We start from the raw sequence: 15426 nt of genomic DNA on the forward strand, positions 1-15426 counted from the left end.
AAACATCATTCTCTCTTGGGAGAAATAGATATAATCAAAGATTAGAACGAGTTGCGGCACACATACATCACGAGGCTGTTTCAACATAAAACTGGTAGGTAGTTACCTAAGTACAGGTGGGTCTCTTGAAAGGGGCGATCACTGATATAGCTATGGAAGCTATTTGAAAAAAAAACTAAAAGTAGGCATTTAGTTCAATCTTATCTAGAGATACACAAATCAACCAAACCAAGAGTTCATTGTCGTGAAGTACTGATTGAAACTGCCTTGTTAGTCGGATGATAGTAAGGGTGACTTGCCACTATCAAGTAAGGGGTCTCGGGTTCGATTCCTGGGCCGGGTAAAGTAAGAAAGAGAGAAATATAGATGCTACTACATTTTATAAGTTTCTACAATGGATCAAAAGTATAATAGGTACCTGTAGGGGAACAATACGTCCACCATTACGCATAAGCCCATACCTAGCTTATTATGGTGATGATAAGACTTCAGCTGACTAGGCATACCATATGGATTGCGGAGCTACATAACTTTTTATAAAATGCTAGCCTTATGACCACCATCTTGGTGAAGACAAGATCCGCACTTACCCTTCGAGGATAAAAAGGCGTTGCGTTATTGTTTTGAGTTAATTACCACATCCACGGAATACAGAAAACATTTTTTTCTATTCCATGCCCACATCATCAGTATCTGTAATAGATAGCAACGCTGAACTAATTCTATAGGAAGACCTATAATAGTAAAGTACATGTTGGAGCAAGTACTAATTAATAAGAAAGACACAAGCTTCTACAAAATACAAGCTGATTTTAGACCAATATATATTCCAGATCTGCATGATTGTATTTATTTCTTAGCATTTTCTGATTGGTTTGATAAAAAAAGACATTATTTTTATATTTGAAACTGACTCCGCGAATGTGAAGTACAGGTACACGTCATTTATTTCTGACGTTTGATTTGAGGTGGCAAACGTCAAAATCGGGTAGTGTTGATTCTAGCATTTGCATTTCATTGCAAATTTTAATAAATAAAGTAGTAAAATGAAGTACAAACTGTTATTGTTCCTAACAGTAATCCTTACTTACTATGAAGGATATGCACAGACACGTGGAAAAGGGGTAAGTTTGGGTATAACTTTGCAAATATAAAACCGGCATTTTCTACTTAACTTTAGACATAAAATAGCCAAATATCGTTAATGAGGTCATTAATTTCAGTTGTGTATATTACTTTCTACTTTATAGTTTTGTAATATTGCTCTTTATCGCTTGAAATAACGATTTAATGGAATAGGAAAATGGAATGTTTATCAGTGGTAGTAAGAACATTCAGCCACAAGGAAACTCGTCGTAAAATAAATTTTAATATATTAATTAAATTAGAAATATGAGTTATTTCTCAGTACAAACAGTATTTTCCGACTGGACAGTAGAATTCAGTATGATAATGTGATACTTACTGCAAATTTCAAGTATTTTCCAACTAGACCTTGCATACCTAAGTTACGTCTGATAAGTAATATTCTAAGCTTATCTTATACGTAGATAATTTGCATATGTTCAAGAGAGATACAACATACAATGTTACACTGAGTAAATTATTCACAACATAAAACAAAACAATTCAAAGGAAACATTACAAACAACATTGGGTAGAGGTTTATTAAACATCAAGTGTACAATTTAAAGTCACTAATGCATGAGTCACACTCTTTGATGTTACAAAATGTGTTAGGCTATGGTAATTAGCCATATACTTATTAGACCTAATAAAAAGGCACCTTTTATAAGTATTTAAAAAGATAAATTATTTAAAATTATTCCTTATAGTGCTCTAGCAAGGTTAATGTGGTACTTACCATAATATTTTAGGACCTAATCCAAACACCAAAGCAACATCACACTTTTTATCCCCGAAGGGGTAGGCAGATTACGGCACCACTCGACCAGTGAGGTGGTCAATCTAAACACATGATAGCAATAAAAATTTTGACTTTGATTTAATCACTAACCTCAATCAATTTACATTTCCAGCTTGAAGAAAAAGTCCAGCAGTTAACAGACCTTACAGTTAAGAAGTCAATAGTATCTCTAAATCTGAATAAATTCAAGGAGTATGTGAAATCTCCGCCCAGAGACTACTCCTTCATCATAATGTTCACCGCCATGGCTCCGGCACGCCGCTGTGCAATCTGCCAGCATGTATATGATGAGTACCTGATTGTAGCCAACTCCTTCAGATTCTCACCAGCTTATAATAATAAGCTATTCTTTGGTATTGTCGATTTTGACGAAGGATCTGATATTTTCCAAATGGTAAGTAGTGTTCTTTAAGCTATGAGTGGAAGAAATAAAAATGTTACTAACCTTAATTAGCCATAGAAATAAAAGCTTTAGAACAATTCAATACTTTCTCCAACTAGATTCAGTTAAAGAACTGATACATACATTTTATTTCTACTGTATACTAGGTCTTATTACAATTGGGATAACAACTTTTTGTCTTAATTAAAAATCATTGTTTGTAAATATATGGAGAAAAGCTCTACTAATTTCGAGTCATATAGAGACTCCATGAACAGTTGGCTGAGCGACGCGTCTTCGCGACGTCAGCGCACGCTGCTCATGATGAACACCACCTCTGTGACTCGAAACTAGTAGACTTAGAGCTTTTATCCATACATATATTTACGTGACTGAGCTTATTTTTAATTAATTTATTATTAAAATTATTTATCTTATTTTAAACTATCCTCTAAACTACTGGTACTAATTTTATTCTAGTTACCACTATGTCACTAAATTATTATTATCTACTTTCAGCTACGTCTGAACACCGCACCAGTGATCATGCACTTCCCTGCAAAAGGCAAGCCTAAACCAGCTGATTCCATGGACTTTGAGAGATCTGGAATACATGCTGAAGCAATTGCCAAATGGATACAAGACAGGACTGATGTTCAGGTAATATTTTGTTTTATGTAAAAAGTTTTCAACAAGATTTTTTACATGCCATGTAAGTCAAGCTCTAGCACCGATTTGATTTATACATCATAAAACTACAATTATTTGTGGAGCACATACATGTTGTTTTTTCTAAAGTCTGGAAAATCTGAACTGCATTCCAAAGCATTGATCCAAATTATTCAGGAGTAATTCTACTTAGGCTTCATAGTTGTGTCAGAACAACAATATTATATACATTTAACTCAAAAAGTAAATATTTTTTTATCCATTCAATCGTGTAATATTTCCATAAGAATTAAGCAGTAGCTATTAATGTAATAGGTAGTCTATTACTCGCATATTTTATTTAAAAAAAATTATGTTCGTTATTAAGAGTGTTAACTCTGCCTGAGTTTTCATGCAAAATTTTAAATCGAGAATCATGGAATCTACTTAACCGATTTCCATACGACTTGGTACTCATACGCAATATTTCATGGACTAAAGAGTTGTGTAAGAATATTTTCGAGACATTTTTGTAGTGGGCATGTGATTACATAGGTGATTTTAAGATGGAAACCTGGAATTGTCTTCTTTCGGGCTTTAAACTCCTGTTTTTTGGACAATGTTCTTACCTAAACTTTTTAGACCTCATGTATTGTGTATTGTATGAGCACCAAGTTTCATTAAAATCGATTTAGTAGTTATTGACTTGAAAGTTTGTATGAAAAAGCGGGTTCGTAAACACAGTTAATATACCTTATACTTTTAATTAAGATTAAAACATAATGAAGAGGTTATCAGAAACTTAATTTAGTTTGATTGGCATTCCTTTAATAGCAGCTTGTATTATTCGTTCAAATCGGAAAATGATTTTCGAGATTTTAGAAATGGTTGTGAATATTATTTAAAATCTGGTTCTATCACAAAAACTTTTTATTTATAAAGACTAATACTCGACTAATAATCGAACTAATTTAAATATGTAGTTACAATAGATTTTCAACCTTATCACAAAGTGACAAAGTTGAAATTCAAACATACCGTTGTTATTTTTTTGTCATTTACGATTTGGCTTTTCACCATAGGCAAAACTTCTTCATCAGTTTTCTATGTCGCAAGTATCACTAACATAATATCAAACTTGTATGCCTTAATTTTCCAGATCAGAGTATTCAGACCACCCAACTATTCAGGAGCTGTGGCCTTCTCAATGCTATTCATCTTAGTAGCAGGCTTCCTGTACCTTAGAAGGAATAACTTGGAGTTTCTATACAACAAGCAGATGTGGGCAGTGTGTGCCGTATTCTTCTGCTTTGCCTTCGTGTCTGGTCAGATGTGGAACCACATCAGAGGGCCGCCATTCTTCCATAGGACTAAGAATGGACCTGTGTACATCAATGGTGGATCTCATGGACAGTTCGTCCTTGAGAGCTACATTGTTGCTGTTTTGAGTATCCTTTTTCAAGTATTTTTATTTGATTTAAAAGCTAGAGCTAGCTAGAAGCTAAAACTTTTAGTATTCCTTCTCACATGACGAAACAAGGTTGTCTGTGAGGACGTGGTATTACTCTGGTCGTGCCGGCTTAAGTACCGAAGTATGGCTAGAGGGAACTCTATTATGTGTGTTTAGTAGAGAAAATGTTATTCAAGGATTACCAGCCATGAATAACTGGCAAAAATTGTTTAATATTTCTGGTGTCCATGGCGCGACGATTATAGCTTACTATTAAATTAGCCAAATGTTAGTTAATTGATTTTATTAGTTGGTTTTTGGTTGCAATATTATCCTGAACCACTATATCAGATGGTGCAGTAGTCGTAGGCATGATCCTCATGATCGAGGCTGCAGGAGGAGTGAAGAACACAGAGGTGGTTCGTTCCCAGGCTGAAGGCAAACGCCGTCGCTTCCAATCGGTCGTGGGTTTGGTGCTCGTCTGTGTATTCTTCTCACTACTGTTGTCCGTGTTTAGAGCTAAAACACAGGGATATCCTTACAGGTATTTATTGCTCTTACCCTTTCTTCCCTTTATATAAAAATGAACTGCTGTACGTTAGTCTCGCTGAAACTCGAGAATTACTGGACCAATTTTGGTATTGAATTATTTGTGGAAGACCAGGGAAGGTATAAAAAGCGAGATAAAATGTTTGAGGCGGTACCAAGTGTGCCGGGTCAGCTATTATATTATACGAATCTTTACGTTAGGAGCAACAGTTGGTATATCAAGTTATACAAAACACAGAATTCCTTAAGAGATTGTTGACTTAATTACAAAGAAATAAAGTTAAAATCTGTTGACCCAATTTGAAAATTAGCTGGCGTCTGTGCTACACTGTCTTTATAACTCTGATCTCCATGAGTCATTATTCAAAAAGAAGCTATTAGTTTAGGATATAAGGTTCAATTTCCAAATCGACTTAAATTCTCAACAGATTTATTTTATTTGTATACCGTTTTATGTATTTATTAACATATAAACCTACCTTATGAATCACTCTATCTTTTAAAAAAAACTGCATCAAAATCCGTACCGTAGTGTAGAAGATTTAAGCATACAAAGGGAAATAGGGACAGAAAAAGCGACTTTGTTTTATACTATGTAGTGATTAATGTAAATTTTCTTTTTATTTTCAGCTTCCTATTCAAATAAGGAGTTCGAATACTAGTGAATAAGACCGACGAATGTCGATTGTGTGTGTGCAATTATAAATAATTATTTCATAATGATGGGTGTCCGTGTTTTGTTCCTCGGTTGGTCAATAAACTTGTTTCTATTTATAATACCGTATTTTTATTTCACTAAGGCTGAAAATCGCGACGGTGACACTAAATTATTAATTACTCAAATAGATATTCAACTTTATTATAAAAGACATAGGTTGTAAAACTATCTTGGAAAAATATGAAATAATACGACACAGACAATTAGTAAAAATAAATATTTTTTATTTATCAATACTATCTACAATACACTTTTATTTTTCTTTATAAATAACGTTTTATGTGTATCTCCAATCAATAAATCAAACCCTCAATTTACTTTTTTTCTTAAACATCTTTTCATACCAATATATAACAATTATATATAATCTGTTTTCATATCTTAAGTTACTACACCAATAAATATAATTTAAAAAATAAATGCTCAGTCTTCTCTTTTCGAAATAGCGCGGGAAACTACAATACGCGCGGGAAAACTGCGTAACGGTTGGTGGGGTACTTTTCAAATGACTTTTTGTACCACTCGTGAGCTTGGATGGCGGTTTGAATCTGAAATAAATAAAAAATATATATTAGAGAGGTCTCCTGCATCGCACATATGTTAAGGTTAGCCAATTGGCTTCAATATGATGCCATTGCAATGAAGCTATTTATTATTGATGTGTTACATAAATCAAAATCGACACAAATTGCCTTGTATTACCAGAACGCCTGCTGACTTTATAAGGCATATTGAATGTGCTACTTCTTTCTTCATAAATCAGTTTTATCATTATAAAAAAAAAAAATACTTAATACAAAAACAATAACCGATTTCAACGGAAACATAAATAATATTTATAACTTCCAACTATTCATGTCTTGATTAACCGAATTCCTGCATCTAAAAATAGGAGGATTGCGAAAAACCTCAATAATACCTTGCCTTTCAAATAAAAAAAAAACTGGTTGGTCAAATGTAGAATTTTCAATAATACAAAATTCTCCAAAAAAACAGTGTGAAATCTAATCTGGCTTAGTGCATAGGTACTGTGTGTATAGTGTATCCTACTGTCGAACGGTGAAGGAAAACATCATGAGGGAACCTATGCTTATAATATCTAATTATAAGGTTGACATTGCCAACTCGCATTGAGCAATGGTGGTGATTAATGCTCAAACCTCCGTGCGAGAAGAGGCCTTTGGTCAGCAGTGGTAACTTTTAGGCTGTTGATGTGATGTGCTGTTATGTATAAGTCGCCTTACTATTAGGCGGAATTTATTTTCCATACAACTAAGTACTAGCCAAGAAAAGACATTAAAATCACATACCTGATTACCCAAGACCCATAAATAAATGCAGAAGAACGTCTTAGTAGGGACGAGCATCAGTAGAACAGTATAAAGAATGATCTCGCACATTCGGTGCGGACTCGAAACATACTCGAACATTCTGCCATGAGGGATCTTGTGTTCCTCCGTCACCACTTCTCCAGACTTCTTGTCTTTTCGCAAGTTCGCGAAGATTATATTCGTTTGAAATTGTTCGTACCATGTAATTAGGAATATGACTGTGCAAGGTACGGCTAGTATGGTCGTGCGAAGGTCGTTCCATTTTATCGAGTCTCTGTTTTGTTGACCTGTAATATAGAGGAATATTCTTTTTAATAAAGACAGATTTTGTTCTTAGATTTTGCGGTGGTACTTGACGAAAAGTATTGGATTTCAAGTACACCCCAACTGTGAATATGCAATTTGATTTCAGTTTACCAGTGATATGAATAGGTGAAGGCAATTATAATACGACTAAAAATAAAGAGAAGGGATTAATAATATAGTTTTCATTATGCACTATATATCAAATCAAGTAAAGGAGATAATATTTTTACCCTTGACAAACTACTTTCAAAATTAATAGTGAAGGGATTTTACGAGATTCGTTTTTATTAGTTACTTTACCGAATAAAATTTTCTCATCACGATTTTTATTATCAATTTACTGTTTCTTATCTTAGCATAATACTTGAACACCACGTTGCGCATCATAGGTACCTACTTTTGAGAGGTGTACATGTGCTTCTATTACTGCTATATGTACTATAGTTATCTTTTTATACTTTCATTCCTTGGTTTAACTATTTCATCATCTTTTTGGTAAATTACTATATCGACAATTCAACTAAGATGCAAGCTGATTTCGTAAAGAAATATTGATGCAATTCTATTGCGAAATTTGCGAATGTACAGGTTGGAGCTGCGCCTAAGATAATTGTGTGCAAACTAGTTATGACCCTCGAAGTGATTAAATTCGGTTCTAGTCTAGCTAGAATGATTACTTTTAACCTTTCAAAGTTTATCCATCAGTGGGTAAAGCGGCTGTTTGCTGAGCAACATGAGTTCTGTGGGCATTGCAAATTCTATTCCTATATGGTACAATTCTTTACGTGACCCACAAATCGTTTTTCCAAGTCTGAATGTGCATGTGAATAACATTATTTTGTTTTTGTAAACTCATCCACGACACAGGAGAAAATTCTAGTGTAGGACGACGTCATTTAAAAACTATAAAGGTGATTAATAAACTCACCACAAAACAGAGGTGCCTGTCCAACCACAGCTATGATACAAGCGAAGTAATGAATGATGCCTGCGAGGTAGTGGCTCAGGTTCATCTTGCTGGACTTGGCAAATACTTGCAAGTAGTATGTCTCGTATAGACGTCTAATGCATTGTACCGTGAGTAGAGACAGGGCTACCAGGGCTGCTCTCACTGATACTGAAATGGAACAGGTATTGAATTAGTTGGTGGTATTGTTGGTTGAATGGTCATAAATAGGAATGCTGGTTTGGTTCGTGGTTTTAAGATTGAGGTTTTGGAGGCTGAGTGACCCTCGTCCGTAGGAGAGCACCCTTAAAAAACTGAACCCCTACACGTGGCCTCTGGGTGGTGCTAAACAGGTGACACTCAGGTGGTAGGTTTCGGCCGACGGCATTATAACCACCCACCGAGCAAAACCGTGTCGCCAAGCGGCCTAGCCGTGTTCCGCCACGATGCTCGGTGACGCCGTACGAGAGGATGGGTCGAAATGTTTGTTCCACTATGGGTAGACCGATCTGGCGCGCGCTGGTGTGGCTGCATCGGGTGGCCAGTCGCGGAGGGTAGCGGGATCCGAGGCACGGTGCACCGCTGGCCGACCGCAGATAGTTGGGGGCCCAATTAGCGTGCTAGCCACACGTGAAAGGCTGCCCCGCCATCTAGCGAAAAATCCCACGTATACGCCATCGTGCCGGTTGGCGACCGGAAGAGAGGGCCCGATGGATTTACGTGGGGGGGCTCGGGCGTCCCCGCAGTCTCCAGGCTGGCCTCCCATTGATGTGGCTAACTGCAGTGCGCGTCTGGGGTCGCCTGTGAGGAGGAACATTTCACTGCCATCCTCTCAGCAACTTATTTACGACTATGAAAACGAGAGCTAAGAAAAGGGTTCAACAGCGGCTGCACTCCTCTCCCTCAAAGTGCACCTCTCCAACATCCGAGGCTTGCACTCAAATCTCATTGCGGTCCATCACCATCTGGAGACCGAGAACCCAACGCTCTTGTTTCTCTCGGAGACCCAGATCAGATGTCCGTCGGACGTATCATACCTGAACTACCCAGGCTTTTCTCTGGAGCACAACTTCGTTCCCCGTGCAGGCGTATGCCTATACGTCCAAGACGGCGTCTGTTACCGGCGTCTCCGAAACTTTGAGGACCCCAGTTTTTCAACCTTGTGGATACTGGTGGACACAGGCATAGAGAAAATCCTCTATGCCTGTGTCTACCGGTCGCACAGCGGAGATTTGGAGACGACCAGTTTAGCTCAACACCTTGTGGAGACGGCGGATGCGGCTCGGCAGAGGTACCCTTCGGCCCAGTTGGTGTTACTGGGGACTTTAACGCTCATCACCAGGAGTGGCTGTTCCCATACCAGTGCACTGACCATGCTGGGAGGGAAATGCGTAAGCTTGCGCTAACGCTTGGCCTGACCCAGCTGGTCCAGGAGGCCACAAGGGTGCCCGATGTCGACTCGCACACTGCCAACTGCCTAGACCTTCTGCTGACAACTGATCCAGACAGCTACTCGGTGTCAGTATCTTCACCCTTGGGTAGCTCTGACCACTGTCTGGTGAAATCCGTATCCACGTACTCCCCACCGGATCCTTGTCCCAGAGGATCTCGGCGGATGTGGCGGTACAAGTCAGCAGATTGGGATGGGATGCGATCCTTTTTTGCATCCTATCCTTGGCGGCCTGTCTGCTTCTCTACTGAAGACCCGTCAGCTTGTGCGGATGCCATAACAGGGGTGTTGCGTCAGGGCATGGAATACTACATTCCATTCTCTGACGCGACATCTTTCGGTGGGACTCGTCCATGGTTCGATGCCGACTGCAGACGTGCTGAAGCGCGAAAGCATGCGGCATACTTGGCATGGGCGGATGCCAGGCGTCGTAAGGCTGACGACACTCTTCAGAGGAAGAGAGCCTATAACAGGGCTGCCAAGTCATGCAAAAAGGCATTACGGATGGCCCGGTTCAACCACATTGGCCGAATAGGGAACAAACTGGCTTCTTACCCAGCGGGTAGTAAAGCATTCTGGTCCCTGGCCAAGGCGGTTGAATCGAACTTCTGCCGCCCTTCACTCCCACCTCTCCTGGGGCCTAACGGGACGCTGGCACACACCGCGGTAGAGAAACTGGGGTCTTGATACTGGTGGCGCTATACCTCCTTCTCTAAATAACGTATGCGAGACGAAAATGTCGAAAATTCGCATCCGACAGAAGGAGGTGTATAAGACGTTGCGTAATCTCGACGTGAACAAGGCCAGTGGCCCCGACGGAATCCCGGCCGTGGTTTTAAAAACCTGTGCGCCTGAGTTGTCTCCAATCCTGACACGCCTGTTTCGACTTTCCTTGGAGACTGGTCAAGTGCCGGTTGCATGGAAGCTGGCCAACGTGCAGCCTGTGCCCAAAAAGGTAGTCGTGCCGACCCTAACAATTACCGACCAATCTCGGTCACGTCCATACTCTGTAAGAGTATGGAACGTGTACTCAACAACAGGCTCCTGGCATACCTTGAAGGTAACGACCTCCTCAGCGATCAGCAGTATGGGTTTCGCCGCAACCGATCCACTGGGGACCTTCTTGCGTATGCCACCCACATTTGGAGCGAGGCCATCGAGAAGCAAGGGGAGGCAATAGCGGTCTCTCTCGATATATCGAAGGCCTTTGACAGGGTTTGGCACGACAGCCTTATCGGCAAGCTTCCTGCATATGGACTTCCCGCTGATCTGTGCAGATGGATTGCAGACTTCCTGAGGGATCGGTCAATTCGAGTAGTCATCGATGGCTGCTCGTCTGACCAATTTGGTATCAACGCCGGAGTCCCTCAGGGGTCAGTACTTTCAGCAACGCTCTTTTTGCTGCACATCAACGACCTGCTTAAGCCCGGTATCTTTGGGTATGCAGATGACAGCACAGTTGTTGAAAGGTATGTGTCCGATGCGCGGACTAGCGGAACACAGATCCAGTCTCTAAGAGAATCCATGGTCGAACGGTTGAACTCGTCCTTGAAGGCGGTCTCCGATTGGGGTGACGCCAACTTGGTCAAGTTCAACGCTACCAAAACCCAGGCGTGTCTATTCTCTGCCAAACGGAGTCAATTTCCGCTGGCTCCTACTTTCCGAAATGTATCCGTTCCAATATCGGATCATCTAGAGCTTCTTGGCGTAACTCTATCGCCAACGCTAAACTTCGGCTCTTATATTATAGAGTCGAAGGCGCATCTGGCTGGTAGGAAGTTGGGTATCCTCTCGAAGGTGAGACGGTACTTCACACCGAAACAACTGCTGAGCCTGTACCAAGCGCAGGTTCGGTCATGTATGGAGTACTGTTCTCACCTTTGGGACGGCTCGGCTAAATGCCAGCTAGATGCGCTCGAACACATTGAAAGGCGTGCCAAGAAGCTCATCAACGATGATGCGCTTGTGGAGGCCCGGCTTCAAAGCCTTGAACACAGGCGCAAGGTCGCAAGCCTTTCCGTTTTTTACCGGATACATTTCGGAGAGTGTGCGGGGGAATTGCACAACTTGATTCCCCCTAGTCCTTTTCATCATCGAACCACAAGACAATCGGCGAGGCGTCACCGCTTCATGGTAGATATCCCACCAACTCGCACGAAGCGCTTCGCTTCAAGCTTCCTTGTGCGAACTGCTAGGGAGTGGAACTCCTTGCCGGAGTCTGTGTTTCCTGATGGGTATAACCTGGGTGTCTTCAAGGCCCGAGTGAATAGGTTGCTTATGGGCAGACGTGCTCCACCGTAGGCCGCATCATCACTTACCATCAGGTGAGATAGCGGTCAAACGTCGACCCATTAAATGTAAAAAAAAAAAAAAAAAAAAAAGTGTTTTTTGATTTCTCTTCAATTCTTAATATTAGGGACTGATATTGGAGCTGCGGACTACCTAGCGGGTTTACCGGGGCTCCGGCTCGACAAGCAGGAGTAGGAACGGGGTGGTTTTTAGTCAGTAAGAGTCTGACACTCCCTCTCGCTTTGCCCTGGCGAGAGAAGTCATTGGATGATTTTCCCCCTTAAAAAAAAAGGGACTGATATTATAATTAATTATGAATTAAAAAGCAACACAAAGATTCAAAATGTGCCTGTATAAAGTATTGTTATACATCAACTAAAGTGAAGAATTTCTTTATTGCACTTCCAGCTATTATTTCTTTACTATAAAGTTGAAGCATTAACACAAACGAGTTTTGGTTTTAGTGTATTTTTTTTAATGAATAATGGAAATGAATGGTGTCAAAGTAGGTGATGTGAAAGTTGTAGTAGATATTATTATTTAAAATTATTTTTTATTTTAATTATATTGTAAGAATATCTTAGTTGAGCATTATTATTTTTACAAAAATGATTAAGTGGGCTAACAAGGTTTTTAAAAAGGCTTACAATTTTTTGATAAACAATATTCAAATAAGTATGAACTAGAACTTATGTATGAGTCATTCTCCTTATATTGAATAGATGTATACATGAGTTTCTGTTTAGTATTCATCATTCTGTTTACTTTATGTTCAGGTACATATTTATGTTTACACTAACATGCTTGACATACAAATACTAAATTATTTTTTAAATTCATGGCATTGCAGATATACATCAACAATAGCATAATATCATGAATATTAAACCTAAAGGGACTAGGCAGACAGAGGTGTGTTATGTATTTGTATTTATAGTACTTTATATGTTTTAGTATATAGTATTATTGTAATAATATGGGCCTTTGTTGCGTGATGTAATAGAACAAATAGTGAAATAAAACAAAAATAGTTAACTATTATTTAAACTGTAATATCCAACATTCTAATTCATCTCCCAGGTATAGAGATTATGACTAACTTTCTTATGGTAGAGAAGGCCCACAGTCCAATAACTAGTGAACTTTATTATACTGCTGTAGATGATAATGAAACATAAGCAATAAAAATATAGTATTACAATAGCTTTCTTAAGCAATTTAAACTTGGTATGTGTAATTACACAACCATTTTGCAACTGTACTGTGCCTCTTTAGTAGAGAGCCTCTTTATAGTCAAGCCATTGTGCTACTGAATACAAATAGTCTTAGCTACAACTTACACATGCTAATAAACATTTGCTACCTTGGATTTGTTATTTATTTATATATTATAGCTACTTCCATGCAGTTTAACCCGCTGTTCATCTCATATTGATGTTTTATAGCCCCCCTCGATAAATACAATCTATACTAATATTATAAAAGTGAAGAGTTTGTTTGTTTGATTGTTTGTTTGTTTGAACGCGCTAATCTCCGGAACTACTGGTCTGATTTGAATAATTCTTGTGTTGAATAGTGCATTTATCGAGGAAGGCTATAATACATCACGCTGTGACCAATAGCAGCCAAGCAGAGCGGGTGAAACTGCGCGGAAGTAGCTAGTAAACAATACAAAAATAATTATTCAAATCAGATCAGACCAGTAATTCTGGAAATTAGCGTTTTCACAAACAAACTCTTCAGCTTTTTATATTAGTGTAGATGTAGTGTGGATGTAAAGTTGATCTTTAACAATAATATTACTTAGCTATAAAGAAACAAGCATGACTGTTCTACCAGCTACAAAATGCAAAAAATATACTTAAAATAGATACAAAAGACTATTAGAGACAAGTATAATAACTATAGATTGGATTAGGTACATACTTATTAACTCATTACATCAAAATAAAAATAAAAATGCCAGATTTATAAGTAGGTACTAGTTATGTATTACAAGTAGTTAATGTTTAGAAATAAAATTATAATTGCATATTTATTACGAAAGAGTAATTACACTTGAAGGTGAAGTTTGAAATGTACAGGTTTTTGTAATTAATTTACATACAATGTGTCTGCAAAATCTAGCTGTATTATACTGTATTACTAGCTGTATTTCCTGTATTAGACTGTATTAATACCTGTATTAGACTTCAATTTAGGTTGTAGGTGTTATTATAGTTCATTATTATAAAAAAAAAAACTATGTTTATGAGATAATTTGTCTTGGCACAGTAAACAAGTGAAAGGATCAAGTGTGGTTTACTTTCAAACACAGTTATTGAGCTAGAAACTAAACCTACTTATGTTACAAAGTCCTCGTAAAATAAAGTTAAGAATAATGACACAAATTCCACTTACCAGAAGGCTCATTTTCCTGTAGCAGCATTCTCAACGCGAAATGAACAGGAAAACTAACGGTGACACCGAAGAAGTATACCACAAACATATAGGACAACATTGAAGCACTAAATATTGTTGAAAATAAATAAAAATGTCTATAATAAGCCTTCGGTATCTCAATAACCTGAAGGTAATTCGCGTCCGAGCCTTGGTACGCGAAACTTCCATACCTGTACCCCTTTATTATAAAAGCAGGAACATATTTCTCGAAATTATTAATGATAACACCGGTAAACGTAACCGCGAAGGCGAGGTTTAGGAAAATAAAGTCTATAATGTTTATGTAGTCGTCCATGATTTGTTCTTAATTTACGCGAGTGTTATAAATGGCAGCGGGGACTACGTGTTGTGATTGTAAACACTTCTGAGACACGAATACGAGATCTAACGGGACACCCAATCATTTTAACTTTCGTTTGCTCCACTTCGTAAGATTTGCCTGCTGATCTTGTTTTGACAGTACAGTGACAGTGACATTGTCATGTTTGACAGTTTATGCTCATTGCCAGCCTTCGATTGTGTTAAATCTACTAAAAATATAAAAATACATTTTATATTAAAATAAATGTTTTGATATTTTAATTTTACCTTGATTATGCTAAAATTAATCAAATAACGATGACTGCAAAATTTATATAAATAAATGCTTTTTTAAATACTAAAAATACATTTTTAAAATTGAATACATTTTGCGGGTAACATTGTGATTTTAGATAGGGGATTTTAGCTGGTTGTCATGTGATTTCTTTTTGGACACATTGGCTTTTTAGACTTGGTTGTATAATAAAAATGGATTTACTGTAGAGCGGAATTTCATTGAACTGTATATGTATAAAAAGTATTGCTTTTTACTTTAAGACGCGATTTTCGTTTTTTTATTAAATGCCTCGCGGTTGCATTTTCTTCTGTGTTGTACGTGACACATACAATTTCACATACATGTGTATGTGAAATTGACACCCAGACCCGGAACAATAGTTTGTGGACC

General features: G+C 38.2%; 2 protein-coding genes across 2 annotated transcripts; one reads left to right on the forward strand and one right to left on the reverse strand.

The window, feature by feature from the left end:
• Nucleotides 1–950: 950 nt before the first annotated feature.
• LOC118263300 (tumor suppressor candidate 3) lies at nt 951–5733 on the forward strand. Its single transcript, XM_035575196.2, has 6 exons — nt 951–1124; nt 2040–2321; nt 2829–2969; nt 4117–4405; nt 4759–4951; nt 5587–5733. Exons 1-6 carry the CDS (start codon nt 1047–1049, stop codon nt 5600–5602), a joined length of 999 nt encoding a protein of 332 aa, XP_035431089.2. The 5' UTR covers nt 951–1046; the 3' UTR covers nt 5603–5733.
• A 144-nt stretch (nt 5734–5877) lies between these two features.
• Nucleotides 5878–14905, reverse strand: LOC118263865 (polyprenol reductase). The gene is made up of 4 exons (XM_050705596.1): nt 14397–14905; nt 8240–8428; nt 6985–7292; nt 5878–6222 (listed from the first exon to the last, which is right to left on the reverse strand). Exons 1-4 carry the CDS (start codon nt 14731–14733, stop codon nt 6130–6132), a joined length of 927 nt encoding a protein of 308 aa, XP_050561553.1. The 5' UTR covers nt 14734–14905; the 3' UTR covers nt 5878–6129.
• Nucleotides 14906–15426: the final 521 nt, after the last annotated feature.

The sequence above is a fragment of the Spodoptera frugiperda genome, chromosome 27 (assembly GCF_023101765.2).
Source record: "Spodoptera frugiperda isolate SF20-4 chromosome 27, AGI-APGP_CSIRO_Sfru_2.0, whole genome shotgun sequence".
Classification (NCBI taxonomy): domain Eukaryota; kingdom Metazoa; phylum Arthropoda; class Insecta; order Lepidoptera; family Noctuidae; genus Spodoptera; species Spodoptera frugiperda.